General features: G+C 37.3%; 1 protein-coding gene across 3 annotated transcripts in view; it reads left to right on the forward strand.

The window, feature by feature from the left end:
* Positions 1-22,839, forward strand: part of BTAF1 (B-TFIID TATA-box binding protein associated factor 1) — a 43,513-nt gene that overhangs the window by 15,141 nt on the left and 5,533 nt on the right. For all 3 annotated transcript variants that reach the window (XM_054163234.1, XM_054163235.1, XM_054163236.1), the window contains 26 exons: positions 47-183; positions 844-955; positions 2,283-2,351; positions 5,706-5,795; positions 7,444-7,539; positions 7,786-7,962; positions 8,481-8,621; positions 8,771-8,895; positions 9,897-10,017; positions 10,094-10,198; positions 10,425-10,574; positions 11,198-11,340; positions 11,509-11,683; positions 12,171-12,374; positions 13,292-13,718; positions 14,978-15,168; positions 16,043-16,196; positions 16,285-16,394; positions 17,409-17,610; positions 18,036-18,184; positions 20,342-20,494; positions 20,964-21,085; positions 21,278-21,445; positions 21,617-21,694; positions 21,773-21,902; positions 22,532-22,673. In XM_054163234.1, coding sequence (XP_054019209.1) covers positions 47-183; positions 844-955; positions 2,283-2,351; positions 5,706-5,795; positions 7,444-7,539; positions 7,786-7,962; positions 8,481-8,621; positions 8,771-8,895; positions 9,897-10,017; positions 10,094-10,198; positions 10,425-10,574; positions 11,198-11,340; positions 11,509-11,683; positions 12,171-12,374; positions 13,292-13,718; positions 14,978-15,168; positions 16,043-16,196; positions 16,285-16,394; positions 17,409-17,610; positions 18,036-18,184; positions 20,342-20,494; positions 20,964-21,085; positions 21,278-21,445; positions 21,617-21,694; positions 21,773-21,902; positions 22,532-22,673 — 3,871 coding nt within the window. The remainder of the gene's footprint in view (positions 1-46; positions 184-843; positions 956-2,282; positions 2,352-5,705; positions 5,796-7,443; positions 7,540-7,785; positions 7,963-8,480; positions 8,622-8,770; positions 8,896-9,896; positions 10,018-10,093; positions 10,199-10,424; positions 10,575-11,197; positions 11,341-11,508; positions 11,684-12,170; positions 12,375-13,291; positions 13,719-14,977; positions 15,169-16,042; positions 16,197-16,284; positions 16,395-17,408; positions 17,611-18,035; positions 18,185-20,341; positions 20,495-20,963; positions 21,086-21,277; positions 21,446-21,616; positions 21,695-21,772; positions 21,903-22,531; positions 22,674-22,839) is intronic.

A 22,839-nucleotide genomic window follows, 5' to 3' on the forward strand; every position in this document is an offset into this window, starting at 1 on the left:
AGCTTCATTGTAATTGACAATTGACAATGAGTTACTTCTCTTTCAGACTCTTCAGGCTGCTGAGTTAATTGACTCAGAATTTCGAGCTGGTATGAGCAGTAGACAAAAGAATAAAGCCAAAAGAATGGCTAAGCTATTTGCAAAGCAAAGATCCAGAGATGCAGTGGAAACTAATGAGAAGAGGTATAATAGTGAAGTGGTTTGCTTTTACTTCATTTAAGATGGTATTGTGATTTGATTTTTATCTGATGAAAAACTTCCTACAATCTTTGCGTCTTAATCTCTCATGTTCTCGCTCTGTGGATAGTAGAAGCCCTGTGTGCGGTACTTATTTCAGTAGAGCTTCATTTAAGGACTTAGCTTCACAGAGCTTTAGAAGTAATAGGATGCTACAGTTAAAATTTGTGGTTTGGCCCTGTTTTTAAATATGGCATGAGAATTGTGGATGAAAATGGAGGATTTTAAAAGATAAGCAATAACTAAAAATTTAAGATAGAACTTTCTGATGTTTGCTGTGTCCTCACTGTACTTTGCAAATGACATGTTATTGTACCTGCTGATTTTATGACAAGCAGTATAGAAAATTAAAATGTCTTGATTTTTATTTAAGCATTTCTATATTTCTTGGAAAAGGCTGAGAAGGTTTGGCGATTTGGGACAGCATTCTGCTGTCTTTTCACTAGTTTTTTTTAACATGTAAACTTAACTGGTTTGCATATTTCAGTGTTAAACCTCTTTGGGTTTTTGCCACACTTTACTGCTACAACTGAAGTGTTCAGATACAGTAATTACTTCCCCATAAGCATATTTTCAGTTCATAAACTTGTACTTGTTCTTTCTCAGCAACGATAGCACTGATGGGGAACCAGAAGAAAAGAGAAGGAAAGTTGCAAATGTTGTCATTAGCCAGCCTGTCACAGAGTCAAAAGCATTGGTGGAAAATGCTTCGGAAGAGGTAAGATCTGTTGTTCTGTTTAGCAAGAATGGGCATTCAGCTTTTTTAGCCAAGTAATGTAAAGAAGAACTCCTTTTTGCTTCCAAATTCTGTGGTCATTTTATCATTAAGAAATGGAGTACAGAATGCTGTTGCCAGCTTACTTTTCTATGTAATGAATCGAAGGAACTTCAAACTGGGTATAGCATGGGGGAAGAAAAACATGTAATCCATAGTAGCAGTTTGTGACCCAAATGAACCTGAGTGGGTGGATTGCAGGTGTCACACCTGGGTATTAAATTGTAAAACTGTGCTAAACACTTAAATGATAAGATTACACTGAGCCATATATAATTTGATATAAATGTTCATGTACACGTTATTTAATCTTTGCCTTACTTTTAGGCTTAATTTAGAATTAAGTTCTATCTCTAATTGAAGATTTTTACAATTACCTTGGTCTTAGAAAAACTTGCAGTTGTTTTAGAAGGCTGAAAAGCTAAAAAGTTTGAAGAAATGCTATACCAGAATACATATAAGTTTATTTGAAGAGTCTTTGTCTTGATTAGACTGAATTCTACAAAAATGACATTTCTCCAGACATAGCTTACTAATTAATTCCTTATTTGTGAAATAACTGGGAAATTAGTTGGAGAGATAACAATAACTAATGATAAGCTCAATAGCTGCTGGTTGCTAGCCTTTCCAATACTTTGTGAGGGTGTGAACAAATGTTGCTACCATAACTTCCTTTACACAGCCATATCAGTTTCCTTGTAGGGAATTTTGGAATTGCAGATACGCTTCTGGTTTGAAAAAGTGTGGAATATGTTTTGAAAAGGGTAATGTATGTTACTGAATTAGTTGATGCAGTGTGATTATATAGTGTATCTTCGAACGGAGACTTGCCTATTATGTTCTTTAAAGGCAAAGTTCATACGTTAAAAGAATCACTGGGGGGGATAAGTAACTTTGTTTAATTCTCTGCCTAAAGGGTGGTTCCTAAAGGGAGGCTAAAGTATAGAGCATCAAAATTAATTACCATAGAGAAGAGGTGACATTACTAACAGACAAACTTCATAAGCTTTGTAAAAGATCCAGTGCCTATCAGCGAGTTTTCTGAAGTGTGGGAAAAGGTTATTTGGTGGAGTTGTGGGTTTTTTGGTTTGTGGTGTGTGTGTGTTTTTTGTTGCTTGTTTTTTGTTTTCAGTTGTATGCAGTAACAAAAATACACTAAGCTTTTGGAGGTCTTCGGTGTCATCATGTAGCTAACTGGTGTACAATATAAGAAGTATTTGTCTAATCCAGTCTTCTTTTTTATCTCATACTTAAATTTTAATGAATTTAGGGAAATGAATGGCCTTTGGAAAGCTTTTGTGAAGAGGTGTGCAATGATCTGTTTAACCCTTCTTGGGAGGTAAGACCTGTGTGCAATATCTAAAGGTGTTACTAGATTTATTTTTTTTTCTTTAAAAAGGCTTCAACAGAAGCACAAAAATACGCATAGGACTTAAGAGCATTTTGCTAGGTGTCAAAAATTCCCATCAATTATAAATACAGATTACACGGCCAAGACAAATCTATTTTTAGAGAGCTTGTGTTTTTTTAAGATTCATTTAAAGAGGAAATGAAAACAGATGTATAATGTATATTCAAGTGGAGACTGGGAAAGATAAGAAAAGCAGCACTTAGACCTCCGGTAGTATCAAAATTCAAGCTAAATAAAGGCATGTAAACCTGCAGCCAAAAAGATAAAGCAAATAAACCAAACTTGAATTCATCAAGAGTTTGAGGAATGTTCTTTGAGTCTGTTGTTGACAGCAGTGACAAGTTTGTCTAATACTAAGCTAGCAAAAAATGGGAGGGAGTGGAAATCCCTTCTTCAGTGATGGGGCTAGACTACTAATCATTAGTTGTTCTCTTCACTTATAAAAATTTTTAACCTTTTATTTTTTTTAGAAGGATAGTAAATAGCCACTACAACATTTTTTATCTTTGATTTGCCAAGACAACTTGCTTTCAAGATTCAAAACATGGTCTGCTTCCTCTTTTATTCAATCTCAATACTATTTTCCACACACTTTGATATCTGTTCAAAAAAAGTAGCTAATAATGGTCTGTCTTCCTTGAGCTGAAGATAGAAATAACTCTTGTCAACTAACTTGAGGCTTTTTAAATAACATGGTCTTTTGAAAGATTAAATGTTAACACCAACTATAACATACTTAGGTATCTCTGTAGCAGTTTCAGTGCCACAGTTTCAAACTTGGAGACACAGAGACACATCATATGCAGCCAGAATAATTATTTCCAGCTTAGAAAAAGGGTGATTACGTTTGTGTGGTACATTACTGCATCTGAGCTAATAACTGCTTGCAGTTGTCCACTTGTGGACACAAAATCCCCTTGTGCTCTGGAGTGAAGACATTCTCATAGCTTTCTGAGTACATTTGATATAGGGCACATATATCGTAATTAAGGTAGATCAATACCAAATCATTATTATGGTATGTTCTAGATGAAAAACAGGTTAAACTACCTCAAAATATATGTTCATAAAGTGGCCCTCTGGCATCTTCTTAGAATGTTTGGAAGCAACCTGGATGACTAGTTCAACCCACTTGCTTAGGCTATAGGCAGCTGTAGTCAGGCAAGATGAATCTTACTACTGGTATTTCCTTTCTACGTTTGTCTGTCTTGCTGTTGTTTTTCCCTTGCAGAAGCAAAGTTAACTAGCAAAGTCTTCCTCTTTTGACTTGATTAGCTTAGCCCTGGAACAAATAAAAAAATGATTAGTATATTATGACTAATTAGGATTTTACAGCTAGGCTCTCTGGCTGGTTTTGGTGGGCTTGCTTATAATTTTATGGATTGAGCTGTACAAATGGGGCTGCCTTAGGGCTTTTGGGCCCCTCAATTTAAGAAGGACATTGAGACACTTGAACTTGTCCAGAGAAGGACATTAAGGCTGGTGAGAAGTTTTGAGCACAAGTCCTGTGAGGAGAGGGTGAGGGAGCTGGGGTTGTTTAGCCTGGAGAAGAAGAGGCTCAGGGGAGACCTTATTGCTCTCTACAACTACCTGAAAGGAGGTTGTAGACAGGTTGCGGTTGGTCTCTTCTCCCAGGCAGCCAGTGACAGAATAAGAGGACACAGTCTCAAGCTGCACCAGGGGAAGTTTAGTCTCAACGTGAGGAGAAAATTCTTCACAGAAAGAGTAATTGGCCATTGACTGGGCTGCCCAGGGAGGTGGTGGAGTCACTGTCCCTGGAGGTGTTCAAAAAAGGATTGGACATGGCACTTTAAGCCATGGTTGAGTTAGTCATGAGGTGTTGGGTGATTAGTTTGGACTTGATGATCTTTGAGGTCTCTTCCAATCTTACTGATTCTGTGATTCTATGATATGGAGACATGTACACTTGCATTTCTTCTAAGATACTTTGATGAAGGGGGATCTACCAGTTACTCAGTTCTAGTTGTTACTATTGAGAAATGAAATGTGATATTCTTCTGCTAGCAACAAGCACATCTATGAAATGTCCTTAAAAACCCAGGAGTATGTTCTACTCTAACCAGTATAAAGACTCCTTGATGAAAACTCTGTTCAAAATTGGTTTTGCAACTTTCTGTTTATCTGTTGAGTAGGTTTTTCTTCATTAGCCCATTACTAGTCCAGGTACATACCAGAAATACCAGAAACAGGTGTGTCTGTAGCACATCTTTCTACTGGTCTCCTGTCATTTCCAAAACTCATCCCAGTGTGTTCAACCGTTTCTGTTCGGTGGGAACACGCGAGTGCCTATAATTTGCTTTTCTATATCACTTGTTCCCTTTTTTTTTTTTTTAACATTTATCTAAGCAAACCAAGTTTGTAAGCTATGCAGCATAGTAATTCTTGAAAATTTATTTTGCACCCCCCAAAACAACTCAGCGAAAATCCAAACACTGTTTAAGAAATAGAGTTTTAGAGAAATAAATAATGTAAAAATTGGTACAAGGTGTTTAAGAAATACAAGAATATTGCTGTTATATAGAATAGAATAGACCAGACCAGGTTGGAAGAGACCTTCAAGATCATCACATCCAACCTATCAACTAATCCAACACCACTTAATCAACTAAATCATTCAACCAAGCACCCCATCAAGTCTCCTCCTGAACACCTCCAATGACGTTGACTCCACCACCTCCCCGGGCAGCCCATTCCAATGGGCAATCACTCTGTGTAGAACTTCTTCCTAACGCAGCTTGAGACTCTGTCCTCTTGTTCTGGTGCTGGTTGCCTGGGAGAAGAGACCAACCTCTGCCTGTCTACAACCTCCCTTAAGGTAGTTGTAGAGAGCAATAAGGTCACCCCTGACCCTATAAACTTTCAAACTTAGTTTTGAAAGAACAACAAGAATGCCTTCTAGTTGCTCTTTCTCTGAAAACCAGTGTCTTTTAGCATAGTGAGGTAAAACTAAATGAAAATTCTTTGTTGGCCACATTACTGCAAATATGATAACAGTGTGATAGAAGCAGTTTTTCATTGCTGTTGTCCATAGTCTGGCAAATACTTAGGTAAAAATAGGTTGCTTTTTGTGCAGTTGAATATTTAAGTATATGATTTGATCTAATAAAATACTACCCTTTCCCACAAGACTAAGTACAGCTAACTCTGCAGCACATGAAATAACTCTGTTAAGAATAAAGTAGTATAGTTCTAGTTACCTAGTGTGGTTTTCATCTTTTGTTCCTAAATATTTTAAGTTGGACTACTTATTTCAATTTGTAGGTTCGACATGGTGCAGGTACTGGTCTGAGAGAGATACTTAAAGCTCATGGTAAAAGTGGTGGTAAAATGGGAGATAGCTCTTTAGAAGAGGTAAGTTTTCAGTCCTGTGCGCTTAATGCATGTTACGACCGGGCCACACAAGAAGATTTCTAAGTTTCTTGTGAGAGTTGTTTTATTGAAAAAGGAGAAGCAAGGGAAAGAAGCGGTGCACCGGGCTGCAGAGACTCCCCCTCAAAGCCACCTCCAGTCTCTGCCAAAAAGCACCTTACAATTAACATCTTTTCTTTATATAGCTACATCATCTACATATGCATGCTTATGCTTAATAGAAGGCAGGGATATGATAATGAGCTCTAGCAAATTCCTGGGCTGCTTGAGCATGAGCATCTTCCTTGTGGTAAGGGTCTTTAGGGGGTCGCAGGTGAAGCAGAGGAGGTCTTTCTCCTGTATCCTTTGAAGAACCACATCTTCTCACACAGGTACAGCTGTTTAGGACTTAGATAAGGTAAACATTCTGCGGTCCTGAGAAAGTTGGCATTTATTTATCATCTCAGGCTCTCTTTCAAACCGAAACAGTCTGAACATTTACCCTCTGTTCTCGAAACGAGCCAACTGTCCATCCACCCTGAATATTGCACTTTGTAACACAAATCACAAACCACTCTTTAAGTATGCATTGTTATAAATGCATTACTTAAACAAATTGTATGAATCAAATATCTTTAAAATACTCGGGTTTTACAGGATGTGGATGATCTGGGGGGTTATATAAACCATGAGACTTGCCTGCTCAGAATAATCTGGATGAAATCACTGTATACACTAATAAAATATGTAGAGAGTGTTGAAGAAAGAGGAGATCCATTTATCAAATGTGAATCAAGTGACTTCAGCATACCTTGTATATAGGGAAAGCAAAAGCTGAAATCTTTCCGTGCTTTTATGTGGAGTACTATCTGTTCAATGGAGATTGCAAAGTAATAATAACACATGCTGCCATGATAAGATACTTTAAACAGTTTTAACTGTTTATAGGTAGTGTGTGAGTGCTCCAGGCTACATTCAGAGGCTACTGTCTATGCTGTATGCATGCTATAATGCTTTTACATGTGTGGGAGTATTAAATCCATAATACAATGAAAATTTTTTTCATTAAAATGATCATTTTTAAGGCAAAATGATCTAGAGCTTCAGGATAGTGGCAGTGGGAAAGGTGGTGTCTGAGCAAGTTGCATTTATGGGGCTTTTATTCTGAGATTGGGTTAGAGAGTTTTTAGGTCTCTAATAGTCAGAGGCAAGAGCTTCAAGACAAGTTTGGTCTAAACTGCTTTACTAAATGTGGAGAAGATGTGGCTGAAAAGCAAGTTTCTTTCACAGGGTCTCCCATGGTGAAGTACTGCTTGCTTTATTTTATAGTTTATTTGTGAATAATCTTGAAATGTATTAATTGTCTTGCCTAGGATGTGCGGACATTAGTCAGTATACATTATCTGAATTATCTTAACATTGTATACTTTGTAGGGATAAAATAAAAAGATCTGCTTATCTTACAAGGTGCTCTCTAGCCTTTTAATAAAAGTGGCTTTTTTAAAAGAAAAAGCTATTTGACCTAGACTGTCTGTGTAAGATCTCAGTTAAAACATGTTGGTTTAACTCTCATAAATTTTAGCTAAAGCAGGCATGTCAGAAACTCTTTATGAATACATAGTCAAGGTATTTACTTTTTCTTTTTTCACAGATGATTCAGCAGCATCAGGAGTGGCTGGAAGACTTGGTTATTAGACTTCTTTGTGTGTTTGCATTAGACAGATTTGGAGACTTTGTTTCAGATGAAGTAAGTCATTTCTGAGTGAGCAGGTACATCAGCAGACTTCTGCAAGAAATATTGCAGCAGATCTGCTATGCTTTATACAGTGCTACTGCATGTGCCTGTTGTATATGCTCACAGATGCTTATTATGAAGTTGCCAATATGTGAATTTCACCTTCTGTAGCAGTTTTGGTCATCTGACTCTACTTGTACTAGTTTCTAAGTTGAAATTCATTCAGAAGTAGCTGTTTTATCATTTACTTTATCCTAGGTGGTGGCACCAGTACGTGAGACTTGCGCTCAGACTTTGGGAGTGGTACTGAAACATATGAACGAGACTGGAGTTCATAAAACAGTAGATGTTCTTCTGAAGCTGCTTACTCAGGAGCAGTGGGAAGTGAGACATGGTGGTCTTCTAGGAATAAAGTATGCTTTGGCCGTACGGCAGGTAATCCTCATGACAAACTGCAGAGAGCTTTGGTATAAGCTCTGCTCAAAATGTGGCTGATGGGTATGATGAGGTATGATAAAGCAAGCTTGCTTTCATGTGGGATACAAGATGTGTGACTGCGTTTTATAGGCTGCAGAAATCTGCAAGCATATAGCAAAGTTGCACAATTGTAACTTGGTAAGTTACTTGCACAAAGTATTTTAAATCGAGACTATCCTTGCTTGGTTTCACAGCTTTCATGTGTGAGGTTAGCAGAGATGAGTACTGTAAGAGGTTTAGTCTGTTTGTGGTTTTTTTGCAAACACTTGAGTTTTGTTTGCACCAAAACTGAGCAGAGCTGCAGTTCTTTCCAATCTATAACTTAGTTTTGCTTCATGAATGGTACTTAAAATATTTAGATTATAATCTTGGACCTGTAGCTTCTGTTTTATATAACAGATTTATACTTAAAATACATCTTAGTTTAGGTATTGTATGCTTTTTAAGTTTAAAAATGCTTTTGGTCTTTTTGGCAGGACATGATCAACACTTTACTGCCTAAAGTGTTGCCTGCAATAATTGAAGGTCTCCAAGATCTGGATGATGATGTCCGAGCTGTTGCTGCAGCATCTTTAGTACCAGTAGTAGAAAGTCTGGTCCAACTTCAGTCTCAGAAGGTGATTGAATGACTGTTTTCTGTCAGTTCTGATTGAAAAGTTCACTTTTGGTCAGAGTAAAGAAAGTAACACTTGGTTTTTCTCCCCTCCTCTTCCCCCCCTTTTTTCTTTTTTACTTCAGTGATAACCTCTTTTGTTTATTTGTGTAGGTGCCTTTTATTCTAAATACATTGTGGGATGCACTTCTGGAGTTGGATGACTTGACAGCTTCCACAAATAGTATCATGATCCTTCTTTCTTCCCTTCTGACTTATCCTCAGGTCCGCAAATGCAGGTAACTTTTTAATTATTATTGCTTCAATATTGCAGGTTTGGCAGTCCAGTTATTTTCAAATTGAAATAATTACAGTTGCTTTCAAAACATATGCCAAGCAGATACTTGATTTAAATTTTAATTTTGGTCTTGCTTTTCCTTTAAGTGGTTAATACAGGTCTGCTAATTTAGTTACATTAGTAAAAGGCAACAAAATAATTAGAAGGTACTAGGCATTGTTTATATATTATTTCCGCATGACCCCCACCTTCATTCATCTTGGGCATCTTAGTAAAGGTTATTGGTTCCATTTATATGGTGGACCACCCACAAACTCCTTGTTTCTGTGCATTTAGTTGACAAACTCCAAACGAGAGCAAACTGTATGTTAAAGCACATGTATGTACCTATATCTGCATTTACAGTAGATGCTTTCCACATCTTAATCTTTCTCATCCTATATGATTGCCACTGCTGAAGCTGGTTTTTGCCCAAATCCAAAAGTAACTAGTGCCATCTTTAAGTGTGTACTATTTGCATCAGTTGATGTGCAAGTTCAAACTCGTAAGATCCAAGCTTGGTTTTAGTTATTTCTAAACTGATAAATCATAGAACCGATTTGGTTGGAAAAGACCTTTAAGATCATAGTGAGTCCAAAATGCCGAATAGTAAATTCAAAATAAAACCCTAGCTTTTTTCTGAACAGTTTGAACAAACCCCCAAAGTATAATCTGGGAAACAATGCAATAAAAGCAAATGCCTGAGTCAAGTAGTTCTTTACTGTTTGGGTTTTTTTGTGGTTTTTATTGATGTTACATTTTCCTGACAGAAGATACTAGCTCAAACTGTTTTAAATGTTTAAGCTTCACTTAACCACCAAGCACTATCCAATAATACTTTTGGTTTTTAAAAGCTTTCTTTTGACTAAAGGTTTCTAACTGGGAATAAAATTAACTTAGCTTTGTGTATTGTTTTTTTTTCCTCCCTATCAACTACCCCTATATCTCACCTTCACATACTAGTATTCAGCAATCACTCACAGTTTTGGTCCCACGTGTGTGGCCGTTCTTGCATCATACTATATCTTCTGTGAGAAAAGCAGCACTGGAAACATTATTCACACTGCTGTCTACCCAAGACCAGGTAAGAATTAGAGCTAATAGTGTTTTACCATGATACATAGAGGAACCTGCTTGATCATATGATATCCTTGTTTCAGAGCTCTTCAACATGGCTAACTCCAATTCTCCCAGACATGCTGAGGCACATATTTCAATTTTGTATCTTAGAAAGCAACCAAGAAATTCTGGATCTTATTCACAAGGTATTTGCATAACAAATGACTGACACACATATGGTGGCTTTGTGTCCTGTTCTTTCATATCCTTTGCACTTCGGTGAAGATGAATAATAGTGTTCATGTTAGTTATTTTGTAGTTAACCTATGTGATGCTTTACTGTGGACTGAAGGATGGTTCCTACAGTCCATTAGCACATATATGATCTTACATAGACCACATATGTGACCTCCCCAATGTTTCTCTCCCAAGGTATGGCTGGAACTGTTAAACAAGGCATCTGTGCAGTATGTGGTTGCAGCTGCTTGTCCATGGATGGGAGCCTGGCTCTGCTTAATGATGCAGCCATCTCATTTACCCATTGACTTAAACATGTTGCTAGAAGTGAAACCCAGATCAAAAGTAAGTGAAACTCTTGTGGGGACAGCAGGAGAACGATGAACTGTATATAAAGATGCTTTCTAAAGACACTAGAGGGGAGTGGTGGTGCCTTCCTATAACTAACCTGTTTTACAAACCTCAAGTCTGTAGAGCAAAATAGTTCTTGTCAGGTTATCCATGAAAATTCAAAGTTCTGTCATGTAGCATGCCCCCTGTGAATATTAAAGTCTTTATTTACGTGGTTCCAAAAACATCTGCTTGCAGGGCTGAATTAAGTCTAAAAGCACTGCATAATTTCTTAAAACATGCTGAAAGAGATTTCCTTATTCTTCTGTGTGGACTCAATTTATCAGCTACGTTGAGAATTAGTTTTAATATTGTAGTTATATTATCCTACATTTAATTTGATAATTATAATACATTTCATATCATAATATCATACATTTTAATAGGATCATAGAATACTATTACCAGAGAGCTAATTTACACTGACTAACTACTTCTAAAAGCGTTAACCAAGAAATGTTCTGACCTAGTCCAATTTTTGCAGGGTATGATGGTTACTGTAAATGTTACTGAATATTAATTCATCTTCTATATTACAAGCACGTTAACGTTCAACCTCTTGTAACTTCTTTCCATAGGAAAAGGCAGGTGCTAAACTGCGTCAAGGTCAAACCCAGAATAAGGAAGTGATTCAGGAATATATTGCTGGGGCAGACAGCATTGCAGAAGATCCAGCAACAAGGGATTATGTTGTCATGCGAGCTCGGATGATGGCAGCAAAGTCAGTTGACTAGAAATCTTAAAATATTTTGAAGCCATTTATCTCTTTTGTTGCATGGTGGTTTTGCCAAAATCTGATTATGTGGACTTTTTTGGCGTCTTCATTTCAAATCATCAATTACGGAGTAATTGGTAGCATTGAAGTGACTGTTCTTTTTCCTTTTGTCAGGTTGCTGGGAGCACTTTGTTGCTGCATTTGTGACCCAGGTGTAAATACTGTTACTCAAGAAATAAAGCCAGCTGAATCATTAGCTCAGCTACTGCTCTTCCACTTGAATTCTAAATCTGCCTTGCAGAGGATTAGTGTTGCATTAGTAATCTGTGAGTGGGCAGCCTTGCAAAAGGTAGGATGTTTCTGCAGCAAAAAATAAATTTTACTTACTATCTTAATCCACAGCTTGTTGTCTGCTACTTAGCTTGAAATAAAATGTCAGTTGATAAGCTAAAATAATATTTATATCTCTAAATACTAAAGTCTTGGTTGTTAGACCATGGAGGAATACATTGCTTGGCAGCTAAATGCCAACTGCCAGAACTACGAATCAGCAAATATAGTCACATTTCTTCTACAAATGTCTGTTCTCAAGATGCATACTATCTAAGGTCAGTGCTTTCTTTTAACATTATTGTCTTCCCTGTATTCATTATCACTCCTGTGCTAGTCCCAGACTGAAGGTTTTGTTCACAATCTTTAATATTCTGGATTACAAATGTTAATGGTCCCTCTGGAAACTGGATTTTTGTAGCTAAATTGTGCTGTTTAGTGCCCAAAGCTAGACAAAAGAAATAGTGATTACTCAGAAATACAAATTCTGTCTTTTCCTGTTACAGGAGTGTAGAACTGTGGCAGTTTGTGTGCAGCCTCGTTTACTTGGGGTTCTTTCTGAACATCTATATTACGATGAAATTGCTGTTCCCTTTACACGAATGCAGAATGAATGTAAACAACTCATCTCATTGCTAGCTGATGCACACATTGACATTGGAAACAGAGTAAACTGCAGTGTATTTACAATAGATCAAGCTAATGAGCTGGTAAGTAGATGCATGCCTGCCCTTCTTCCAAATCTGGAATACTGACACCAAACCTACTCTGCATTGTAATATGGGACTTCACACATAGCAAACCCCTGTGCTTCTCCTTAGTATTTTGCATCCTTTGGCCATTCCAGTCATCAAGGTCATACAGAGTAAACTCGAGGTATCTGTACAATGAAGCAGTCTGGTAGTTGAAAGACTTCACCTAAACATTTGAGAGTAAAAGGCAAAACCCAACAGAAAAATACGCCCCTCCCCCCCCCGCCATCAGACTAAAACTTTCCGCAGCCATCATTGTTCCTGTGCTTAGGAGTGTAACCGTCCTAGCAGTAGAATACGTTCAGCATTTCTATGATTGCACATTTCTTTTGATCTGTTTTTTGTGTGAAGATTTAAGCAACAGTAGCTAGCCACTTGTAAGTGGGGGAGGATATGGCAAGTCCTGTAACTACTGTGTTTGTCTGACTTAGATTGTGTTTTTTTTCATCCCAGTCTCTTCCCTCAGAAGAAAATCAGTTTAGAAACCACCTCCTACGTGGGGCCTTGCACATGCTTGCTTTCTGGTCTCACATAGCACGTTCATAGTGCGTTCGTTCTCCTTTGCTTGTCTGTCACATGCTTACATATTGCCCAAACTATTTGGAAATATTTGGCAGATACAGAACAAACTAAATTTGGAGGAGTATGTAAACTCCTCTTTAGATTTTGGAATCTAGACTTGAAATTTTCCCTAATAGTGCAGTTAAAGATTCTAGAAACTACATTTTAGACCTTTTCCTGCTCTTTGCTGGAAAAATAGAGATACTAATACCTTATCAAGTGACATTTCTGCCATGAACATCATGGTTTTCATAGGAAGTCCCATTTTACAATAAACGAAATGTATTTGTAAGTCTTTTCCTCCTTTTTCTTAGGTTACTTCAGTTTTCAATGAAGTGACATCATCCTTTACTTTGAATCCTAAAACTCTACAACAGTTGGACAGCAAACGACAACAAGTCCAAATAACTGTTACAGAAACTAATCAAGAATGGCAAGTGCTGCATCTGCGAGTCCATACATTTGCTGCATGTGCAGTTGTGAACTTGCAGCAACTTCCAGAAAAACTAAATCCTGTCATAAAACCCTTAATGGAAGCTATCAAAAAAGAGGAGAATACGCTTGTACAAAACTATGTGGCTTCATGTATAGCAAAGTTACTTCAGCAGTGTACAACAAGGTCTCCTTGTCCCAACTCAAAAATTATAAAAAACCTCTGCAACTCCCTCTGTGTGGATCCACATCTCACCCCACTAGCAGCGTGTCCTGCACAGCCTCAGAGCAGCAGTGAAAACTCAAAAGGTATGATATCTAAGACTGCCAGGATTCTTGAAACGTGTCTGTACTTGTCTCTGAACTGTTAAAATGTGCTTGAGTCAATTTTGGTTTCAGTGTTCTTAAAATGCCAGCTACTGAGTCTTCATTTCTTAGTCATTTTTTCATTAGGTATCTTAGGTATTTTTCATTAGGTATCTTAAACTACCTGCTGTGTAGAACTAATGATGGTGCAGAGTTTTCAGGAAAATTCACTATAAAAGACGTTATTTCCAATTTTCCATTATTTACTGAGTTTAATCATTAACCACTTATGATCACATTTCATTTACTTATGTTACAAAGTTTTTAATTGAATAAGTGTGGAAATTAGAGTAGTGCGTTATACCTGGACATGGCCAAGAAGTGGACTTGTGTGAACCTCATGAAGCTCAACAGCAAGGTCCAAGTACATGGGTCAGGGCAATCCCTGATTTCATTTCAGACTGGGGGATGATGTGCGATACTGGTGAATGAGAAGTTGGACATGAGCCAGTAAGGTGCACTTGCAGCCCAGAAAATCCTTATCAAATGAGCAAATAAGCCTGTGCCACACTGTGGTCATGGTTTTTCTTTAAATGACTGTCCCTTGCCAGAAAATGTATAGATTGAAAGAACAACACGAATAGAATAGAATAGAATAAACCAGGTTAGAAGAGACCTTCAATTAAGACCTTAATACTCTCAAAGATTCTAGACTGCTTCAAGGCTTGATCATTATACTTTTTTTTTGTTTGTTAATGAATGTGACCTCCATCTTGGAGTAGAATAATGATTAAGCTGATTAGGTAAAGAAGAAGCATCAACAAATCCAAAAATACTGATGGCATCTGCTGTTGTGTCATGGTAGGAGTCTTGAACTGTTTGTAAAGGACATGCAGTGTAAGTTTGTTTCAACTTTGAACATAATGTGTTGGTTTATATGAAAGTAAAAAAATATGGCAAAACCAATTCTGTAAGCTTTTCACAATTGATTGAAGTTTTGTTACTTGTGTTTGCTGTTGAATAAGACTTTTTGGAGCGGTTTGTACACTTCAGTTTTCATTCCAATTTTGTAATGTGCCCTTAACAGAATAACTCTGTACTTTTAAGTTGTGGTTGGTTTTTTTTTTTTTCAATTGAGGGCAATAACATGTTTTGTTAAAAGCATGTTGAGACCTGCAGATCCCTTTTAGGTAGCTATCACTTCCACATATGTTTTAAACTGCACTTTAAATTGTCGTTGGCTATTCTTTCTTTTCCTTTAGGGCCCAACTCTGATAAAGATGGGATGCATCATACAGTTACTAAGCACAGGGGAATAATTACATTGTACAGACATCAGAAAGCTGCTTTTGCCATCACAAGTCGACGAGGTCCCACTCCTAAAGCTCCAAAAGCCCCAATTGCAGATCTCCCTACTGGCAGTAGTGGAAGCATTCCCACAGAACTTGATGAGGTAAACTGCAAAAGCATATGTTTTCAACTTACACATCTGCCCCTCCCTTCCATTACTTTGAATTCACAGTAGTTGATAAAATAGAGATGTACTAGATCTTTTCATGGGAGAACAGAGTTGAATAAAATTTTGTGATGCAAGCAGCCTATGTTCACTGATGGTGAGATTTTAATTCTTTAGTGTGTCATTAAGCAAATTAACTTTTAAAATGTTTTATGTTTGGTACAGATAGTTTTTATCTTAATCCATGCAAATGGTCTTCCCATAACCTTGCTGTGATGTCCCATTACTCATGTTAGTGTTGGTCTTCTTGATGCACAGTAGGTATTCCAAAGTGTTGGAAAAAGTGTTTGAAATGTGACTGACTTCAGGATGTACATATGGCTTTCACACTTGATTACTACCTCTTGGGTTTTTTTATGTTCATATAAAACTTAAGCATGTTTTAGTAAGATCCTTGGCAGGACTCATGGATTTTGTTCTTAATTGTTAACGTGATTTTTATCAATTCCACTTTCAGAAGAGAGTGAGAGCAAGAGATGAGTTTAATAATAAATGCATTTGGGAAGTCTTGCTAGCATGTTACTGTTCTTGGTGTCCCTATATTGGCAATATCTGAGTTTCTGAAACTGGAACCACTTGGAAAACCTCTTGCTGAAATGGGCCTGTGTCACCAAAAGACAGATTTCTGAATTTATAGAATTTAAGTAATCTGTTTATAAATTTTTTTCAATTTTTCCTGTATAAAGTGCATCACTTAGATGTGGGTAGCTATTAACACAATCAGAATGTAATGCCTCTATAACAATGGGAATCTCTTTGAAAATAGTTATTCTTAAGTATCCCCTTACTACTTTAAATTGTTTAATTCTAGGCTCAGAAACCCTATGTTGTACAGAGAAGAGGAGCTGAATTTGCCTTATCTACTATAGCTAAACATTTTGGTGCTGAAATGGCAACAGGATTGCCACATCTCTGGGATGCTATGGTTGGTTCTTTAAGGAACAACATTCACATAAATAATTTTGGTAATTACACTTCTGGTTTAAGCTGGAGGGGCTGGTAGGGTGAGGGCAGTATGTCAGTCTTAAACTGAAAGCTTTTGTGTTTTAACAGATCGGAAGTCCTTACTGGAAAAAGGAGATGCTCCTGCCCAAGAGCTAGTAAATTCTTTGCAGGTGTTTGAAACAACAGCAGCTTCAATGGATATTCAGCTACATCCTCTGGTAATCATTTCAGTCTGTTCTTTGCTACTGTTTTAAATCTTTCTTTTTTAAGGCTTTTTTCTTTTTTCTTTTTTTTTTTTTTTTTCCTAGATGTTGCTCTAGTTTTGCTCAACTGGTGTTTTTATTCACTTGGTAGCCTGCCTGTTCTTCAAGTCCCATATCCTAGTCTTGATAATGTGAAGACATAAGCTTCTGTCTTCAGCAGCTGTTAGATTTTAAAGCCATTTTTTCCCTGTGTATTTGTTTATATAAGCTGTAAAATAAACTACAAAAGCAAACACCAATTTTTCTGCTATTTTATTACATTGAAATCAACATCTCAGCTCTCCTTTAATTTAATTCCAGATTTCCTAAACCTGGAAAACAGACTGGTAATGAGGCTGATAATACAATGTCTTCTCTTTGTTACTTAAGTACAGATAAAAAAATGTTACGCTGCGTTATGTGGCTGACTGAAATGGGTTCACTGCTTAAAGAGTGATGTGTAGTGTAAGTGGCCACAGTGAGAGAAAGATGATGTTATTCAAGATTGTACAGTTTGCTGCCTGACTACCATTTAACAGGCTGAAGGAGGTTGTCAGGCTTCCTGTTCAGAGAATGCAAAAACTGTGAGAGGCTTAAGTTTACTCCTAAGTAGACAGGATTTGATTAGTTGTTAAAGTTGCTGTGTTTTATCTTTGTGTCTGTATTTAAGCATTTTTTTTAAGGTTTTAAATACTTAGTACTGTATCTTATCAGTGTGAAACACTTCCTTCATTGCCAATTTTCATTTTGACTAAAATGTTGAATGTTTTGTTACTCTGACTTTTAACTGTACTGGGGAGTATGCTTGTTCAAAGTTCAGTTGTTTTTTTGTTCTGAAATAATGTCTCAGTTTTGAGCAATTAGCTCTTGTGAAAGAGCCATTTCAAGCATTCTTTGGGAGGTAACAGTGACTTAAAAACAATTTACGTCAAAATAGCTCAGCAATTTGTTTATAATTCATATTAACCTTTCCTCTCCCCTTCTATTCAGTTAATACAGCATTTGCCTCATCTTTATATGTGCCTTCAACATCCCAGCACTGCAGTGAGACACATGGCTGCTCGTTGTGTAGGTGTTATGAGCAAAATAGCTACCATGGAAACAATGAATATCTTTCTAGAGAAAGTTCTGCCATGGTTGGGAGCAATAGATGACAACACCAAGCAAGAAGGTGCAATTGAAGCACTTGCATGTATCCTTACTTGAGCATTCAAAAATGTAGGAACTTCTTTGCAGTTATGTAATTTGGGAAAACAAACACTGTTACCTGAAAAAATGGAGAGAAGGACTGAAATAATAGACAATAGATTAAGCTCTTTTCCTCCTGTAAACAAGAAATAGATAAAATCAAGACAACAAAAATGAAAGTTTCTTCTATCAAATGAAGTTTTGGCAGAGTTAATTGGTTTACTCAAACCATGGAATTCACTGGGCTAGATGTAACTGGGTAGATTCAAACTTCTTCTAACAAAGCACGTGGGAGCAGAGAAAACTCTTGTTCATCTGAATGTAACTTATTAATTACTTTTACTTATTTGAGTGTAAAATTTGCCAGGTATATATTGATGTCACACAATTCTGAACTGTTAAAATGTATTTCCTTAATAACTGGTCCAGGTGTAATGGAGCAGTTGGATGTTGGTATTGTTCCATACATTGTTCTTCTAGTGGTTCCAGTTCTGGGTAGAATGAGTGATCAGACGAACAGTGTACGTTTTATGGCTACTCAGTGCTTTGCAACTCTAATTAGACTAATGCCTCTTGAGGTAAGTTCAAGTTGTAAGTATACAGAGTGTGTGAACTGTTATGTAGCCCATCTTTTCACCATCTCTGAAGTCCAAGCTTCTGACTTCTTAAACACTGATAAGTAACCACTTTCTGTAGATGTTGAGTCCATATCAGATAAATGAAGAGGGTAGAATGGATAAAATTGGACCCTTTGCTAGCAATTTTCTAAATTAATGTTAAATTGAAAATTTCTTCATGAGAAACTAATTTCAATTGTGTACATGAGGTTAGTGTATATTCAAGAAATTTTGTGTGTAATGCTACTTTTGCTTGCTTTGGCTCAAAAGTCTTTAGGAGTCACGTGTACTCTCCCTACTTATGTGTGGTGTTGTGTGTGGCTAAGAGAAATGCATTAAAAATACAGCTTTGGAAATACTGTATGTATTATGATCCAGTAGTGTTTAAGCAGCACAGATTTCCTTCAATTTTCAACTCCTCCTCCAACTTGCATACCTCAGTTGCTAATATTGCACTTCAAGAACTCCAGGGCTTCTAAGTAACTTATTTTTCACCACCAGATGGTAACAGAAGACAGTTTAGCATTTGTTTGCATATGTCTAATTTTTGAAAAAGGGGAAAACCAACCAACCAAAACCAACAATTTAATGGTTTTGGTATCTTTTGTCTCTCTTTTATTTTTTTTCTCCATTTTTTCATGATGGAACTTTAGAATCTGATAACTAGCAATCTGCCTTAACTGGAGCACTGAATTTCTGTATGCTTATACTGAAATGCTGAGAGAGTTGAAAGTGAGCAAAGTAGAAATAAATTTCTGGCATGCTGCTGTTTAGTCCAGTGACATTTGCACCAGTGCCTTTCTTCATATGCATTTAAATAGTCCTATGGAATACATGCAGCTTAGAGTTGTTTAGTTTTGGGGGTTTTTTTAAGGCTATTTTAATAGAATTTAGAGAGCATCTATTAAAAATCTTAAATATCACTTTATTAACTTTATACACATTCATGATCAGTTCATGTTTCTTTTTTCTGTAGTTAGTCCCAAGAGAGTTCTCGAGTTTCTTCTCCATTTAAGGAGGTTTCCTATCATCAGATATTGAACTATATTATATATCCAAATTTAGAAATATGCAAAGTTAAAGTAGATTAAAAAAACTAGATAAAATACCAGTACTGGTGTGGGACAGCCTTTTGAATGCTACCAGTTTTAAATGTTAGGGCAAACAAAGAGTTTAACTTGATAGCTGTAAAGGCTTGGAATTATCTCAGTGGAAAAAGTGAGGGGTAGATTGATAGGACTAGGAAAATAAATGTCTTCTGGGCTTTGAAGTAAAGCTGAGTAAAGATGGTGGTGACTCAAAAGATAAGTTCAATGATGGAAATTATCAGTGCCTCTTTTGCTACTGTGTATTACTAGCAGGAAAGAATATCTGAACATATTTAGTCCTCATACCGCTTCTTTGGGCTTCTGCTTAGTATGAGAAGTACCTAGGAAGTCACAATCTGCTGCTAAAAACCTAGAGGGGTTTAGGTTTTTTGTTTTCCTTCTGCTTAGAGTCGTCCTATGGATTTCAGTATTACTTCAGATACAATTCAACTACCATCTCTAAGAGAAAAATCCATCTACCTTTGAATGGTAGATTGTAGCTAAGGAGAAATGAGTGTCAGATAAACCTCTGATTAGAATAGAATTAACCAGGTTGGAAGAGACCTTCGAGATCGTGTCCAACCTATCATCCGACACCACCTAATCAACTAAACCATACAACCAAGCATCCTGTCAAGCCTCGCCCTGAACACCCCCAGCGTCGGCGACTCCACCACCTCCTCAGGCAGCCCATTCCAGTGGGCAATCTCTCTCTCTGTGTAAAACTTCCTCCTAGAGGCAGAATAGCTAAGTCTTTGAAATCTTGGGAGCACAATCAGGATTTTCCGTCTTCTATGCAATTGTATATAGCTTTTCAGTATGTCTTCTTCACCCTGCTACCCTGAGTGAGTTGATTTGCAAGGTATCAAACAAGTATATAGCACTGAGTTTGGATTTACACAGTTGAGAGGACTGCAGATCTTTGCCATCTGTTTAAAACATCTATACCAGGGTAAGGCTTGCTTTCTTACTGTCTGTGACAATTAAGTACTGTAGCCTTTACATAGCTTCTTTATAAACATTGTCCTAGGCTGGTATCCCAGATCCACCAAACATGTCTGAAGAATTAATCCGAATGAAAGCTAAAGAACGTCACTTTCTGGAGCAATTATTGGATGGAAAAAAACTGGAAAACTACAAAATTCCAGTACCAATCAAAGCAGAGCTCAGAAAATACCAGCAGGTAATAGGAGTTACTCAAGTGCTGAGGTTTTCTTGCTTGTGAGTTTTTTGTTCGATGTGATTTGTTGTTGTTGGAGTTTGATCAGTTTTTAGCTGTGCAGTATGTATCTTGGACTCTTGGGTAATAGACCAGATTAAGTCGTGTATAACATTTATACTGGTTTTCTTCTAATAATTTTTTTTTTCCACTACTCTCTAGATTCTGTCATTTTTCTCAGGGCCAGTGGGCTGTGCCTTGCTCAGGCTGGCTGGCAGCTCACCACTGCAATGCCAGACCTTGTATTGTTCGGTTGTTTATGTTTCTGTCTTTATTCCCTTCTGCTTTGAGTGAATGGGCTGTAACCAATGGTGGGAAACAAGCTCATAGTTGGCAGTGATGCATGATAGAACATACAGATGTTTGAACTGAATCTTCACTAGCAAAAGCCCATTTTGCCCTCGAAGACACTCTCTTCAATTTCTGATTTCAGGATGGAGTGAACTGGCTGGCATTTCTCAATAAATACAAACTTCATGGAATTCTTTGTGATGACATGGGCTTGGGAAAGACTTTACAATCCATTTGCATTCTTGCAGGTGATCATTGCCTCAGGTAAGCTTAAATAGCATTCTAAAGACTGTCATCGTTGGTTGGTTGGTTTTTTATATGATAGTGACTGTAGATATGGTTTTGGGCAACCAGCTATAGGTGGCTCTGCTTGATCTGGACTAGAGGACCTCTAGAGGTCCCTTCCAACTTCATCTGTTCAGTTTTTTAAAAACCTTTTTTCTTACATTCTTAAAGGGCTCAGGAATATGCAAGAACAAAACTGGTGGACAGTGTTCCTCTTCCCTCCTTGGTGGTGTGCCCTCCTACACTCACAGGACACTGGGTAGATGAAGTGGGCAAATTTTGCTCAAAAGAGTATCTTAATCCCTTGCACTATACAGGACCTCCCACTGAGAGAGCAAGGTAATTTGCATTTGTGACTTGAGTAAAATGCCACAAACAATTCTGCAATTCACTGTACTACTACTGCTGGAGCATAGTTTATGGTCATGGTAAAACTTGAAAACTATAGGGGCTGAAGGTGCTAACATGTGAAAGGAATACTTTAGTTATGATCTCCTCTTTTTTCTTAAGATTACAGCACCAGGTGAAAAGACACAATCTCATAGTGGCTTCATATGATGTTGTAAGAAATGACATTGACTTCTTCAGGTAAGAATTGGTTTGTTTTCTGAGGTTTATAGCTTATCATTTTAAATGGTACTTCAGTCTTATGTTGTTCTTTTCTAGAAATATTAAGTTTAATTACTGCATTCTTGATGAAGGCCATGTAATAAAAAATGGAAAAACAAAGCTTTCAAAAGCAGTAAAACAGCTGACTGCTAACTACAGGATAATTCTTTCTGGGACACCAATCCAGGTAACTGCTTTTATTTTTTCCCATGGAGTTTGGTTAGTAGTAGAAAACAAGCAAAAGAGATCTACTTTGCAGTCTGTTTTATTAAAAGTGTACATTGTGAAAAAAACTTTCATTTCTAGGTGCTTGAACCTATGTTGTTTTCTTTTCCCATGTATAAGGGAATGGGTGCAGGATCCATGGTACTAACAGGGCTTGAAATTTCACAAGGAGGCTTTGTCTACTACTTGTTCTTTAAGTAGCAGGCAAGGAAAAGGAGAGAGCATTTCCTTATGCCTCTAGTGAAATTAGCAAGAAACAACTCTGACAACTCCAGATTTTGAGCTTCATCCTTAGTGACTTGTCTGGAATATCTCTTGCTAGAGGACTAAGCCAACCATCTCCTGGGGTTTGTTGTCCAGGAGAACCCAGAATGTGGCTTAACACATGTGTTAAAGTGCATGTATCGGTCTTCCTGTAACTAAGGTGGATGTGCAGGAGTCAACAAGTTCCTGTAGCTCAAAAGTATGTTGAAGTGTTACATTTGTAGTGTTTTATAGGCAGCGTTAAATACGTATGAAAATGTTTCTGATAACTTCTAGCCAATCATGACTTATGAGAAATAATTTAACAAATGTTTCTTTTATGCTCAGAACAACGTCTTAGAGTTGTGGTCGTTGTTTGACTTCCTTATGCCAGGATTTTTGGGTACTGAACGCCAATTCGCAGCTCGTTACGGCAAACCAATACTGGCAAGCAGAGATGCCCGAAGCTCAAGTAGAGAACAAGAGGCTGGTAAGAATCTAAATGTTCTGTCTTGGCTTTCTTGTTTTGTTCCTTTTAAATGAGAACTGGTAACAAGAAGAGGTGGTGTGATCAGTTCCAGCATAAGAGACTGGGGGGAAGCGGGGCTGAGTGTTTGGAAATGTTTATCATTTTCTTTCATAACCTCCTCCTGTTG

This window comes from Dryobates pubescens, chromosome 8, assembly GCF_014839835.1.
Source record: "Dryobates pubescens isolate bDryPub1 chromosome 8, bDryPub1.pri, whole genome shotgun sequence".
NCBI classification, from domain to species: Eukaryota; Metazoa; Chordata; class Aves; order Piciformes; family Picidae; genus Dryobates; species Dryobates pubescens.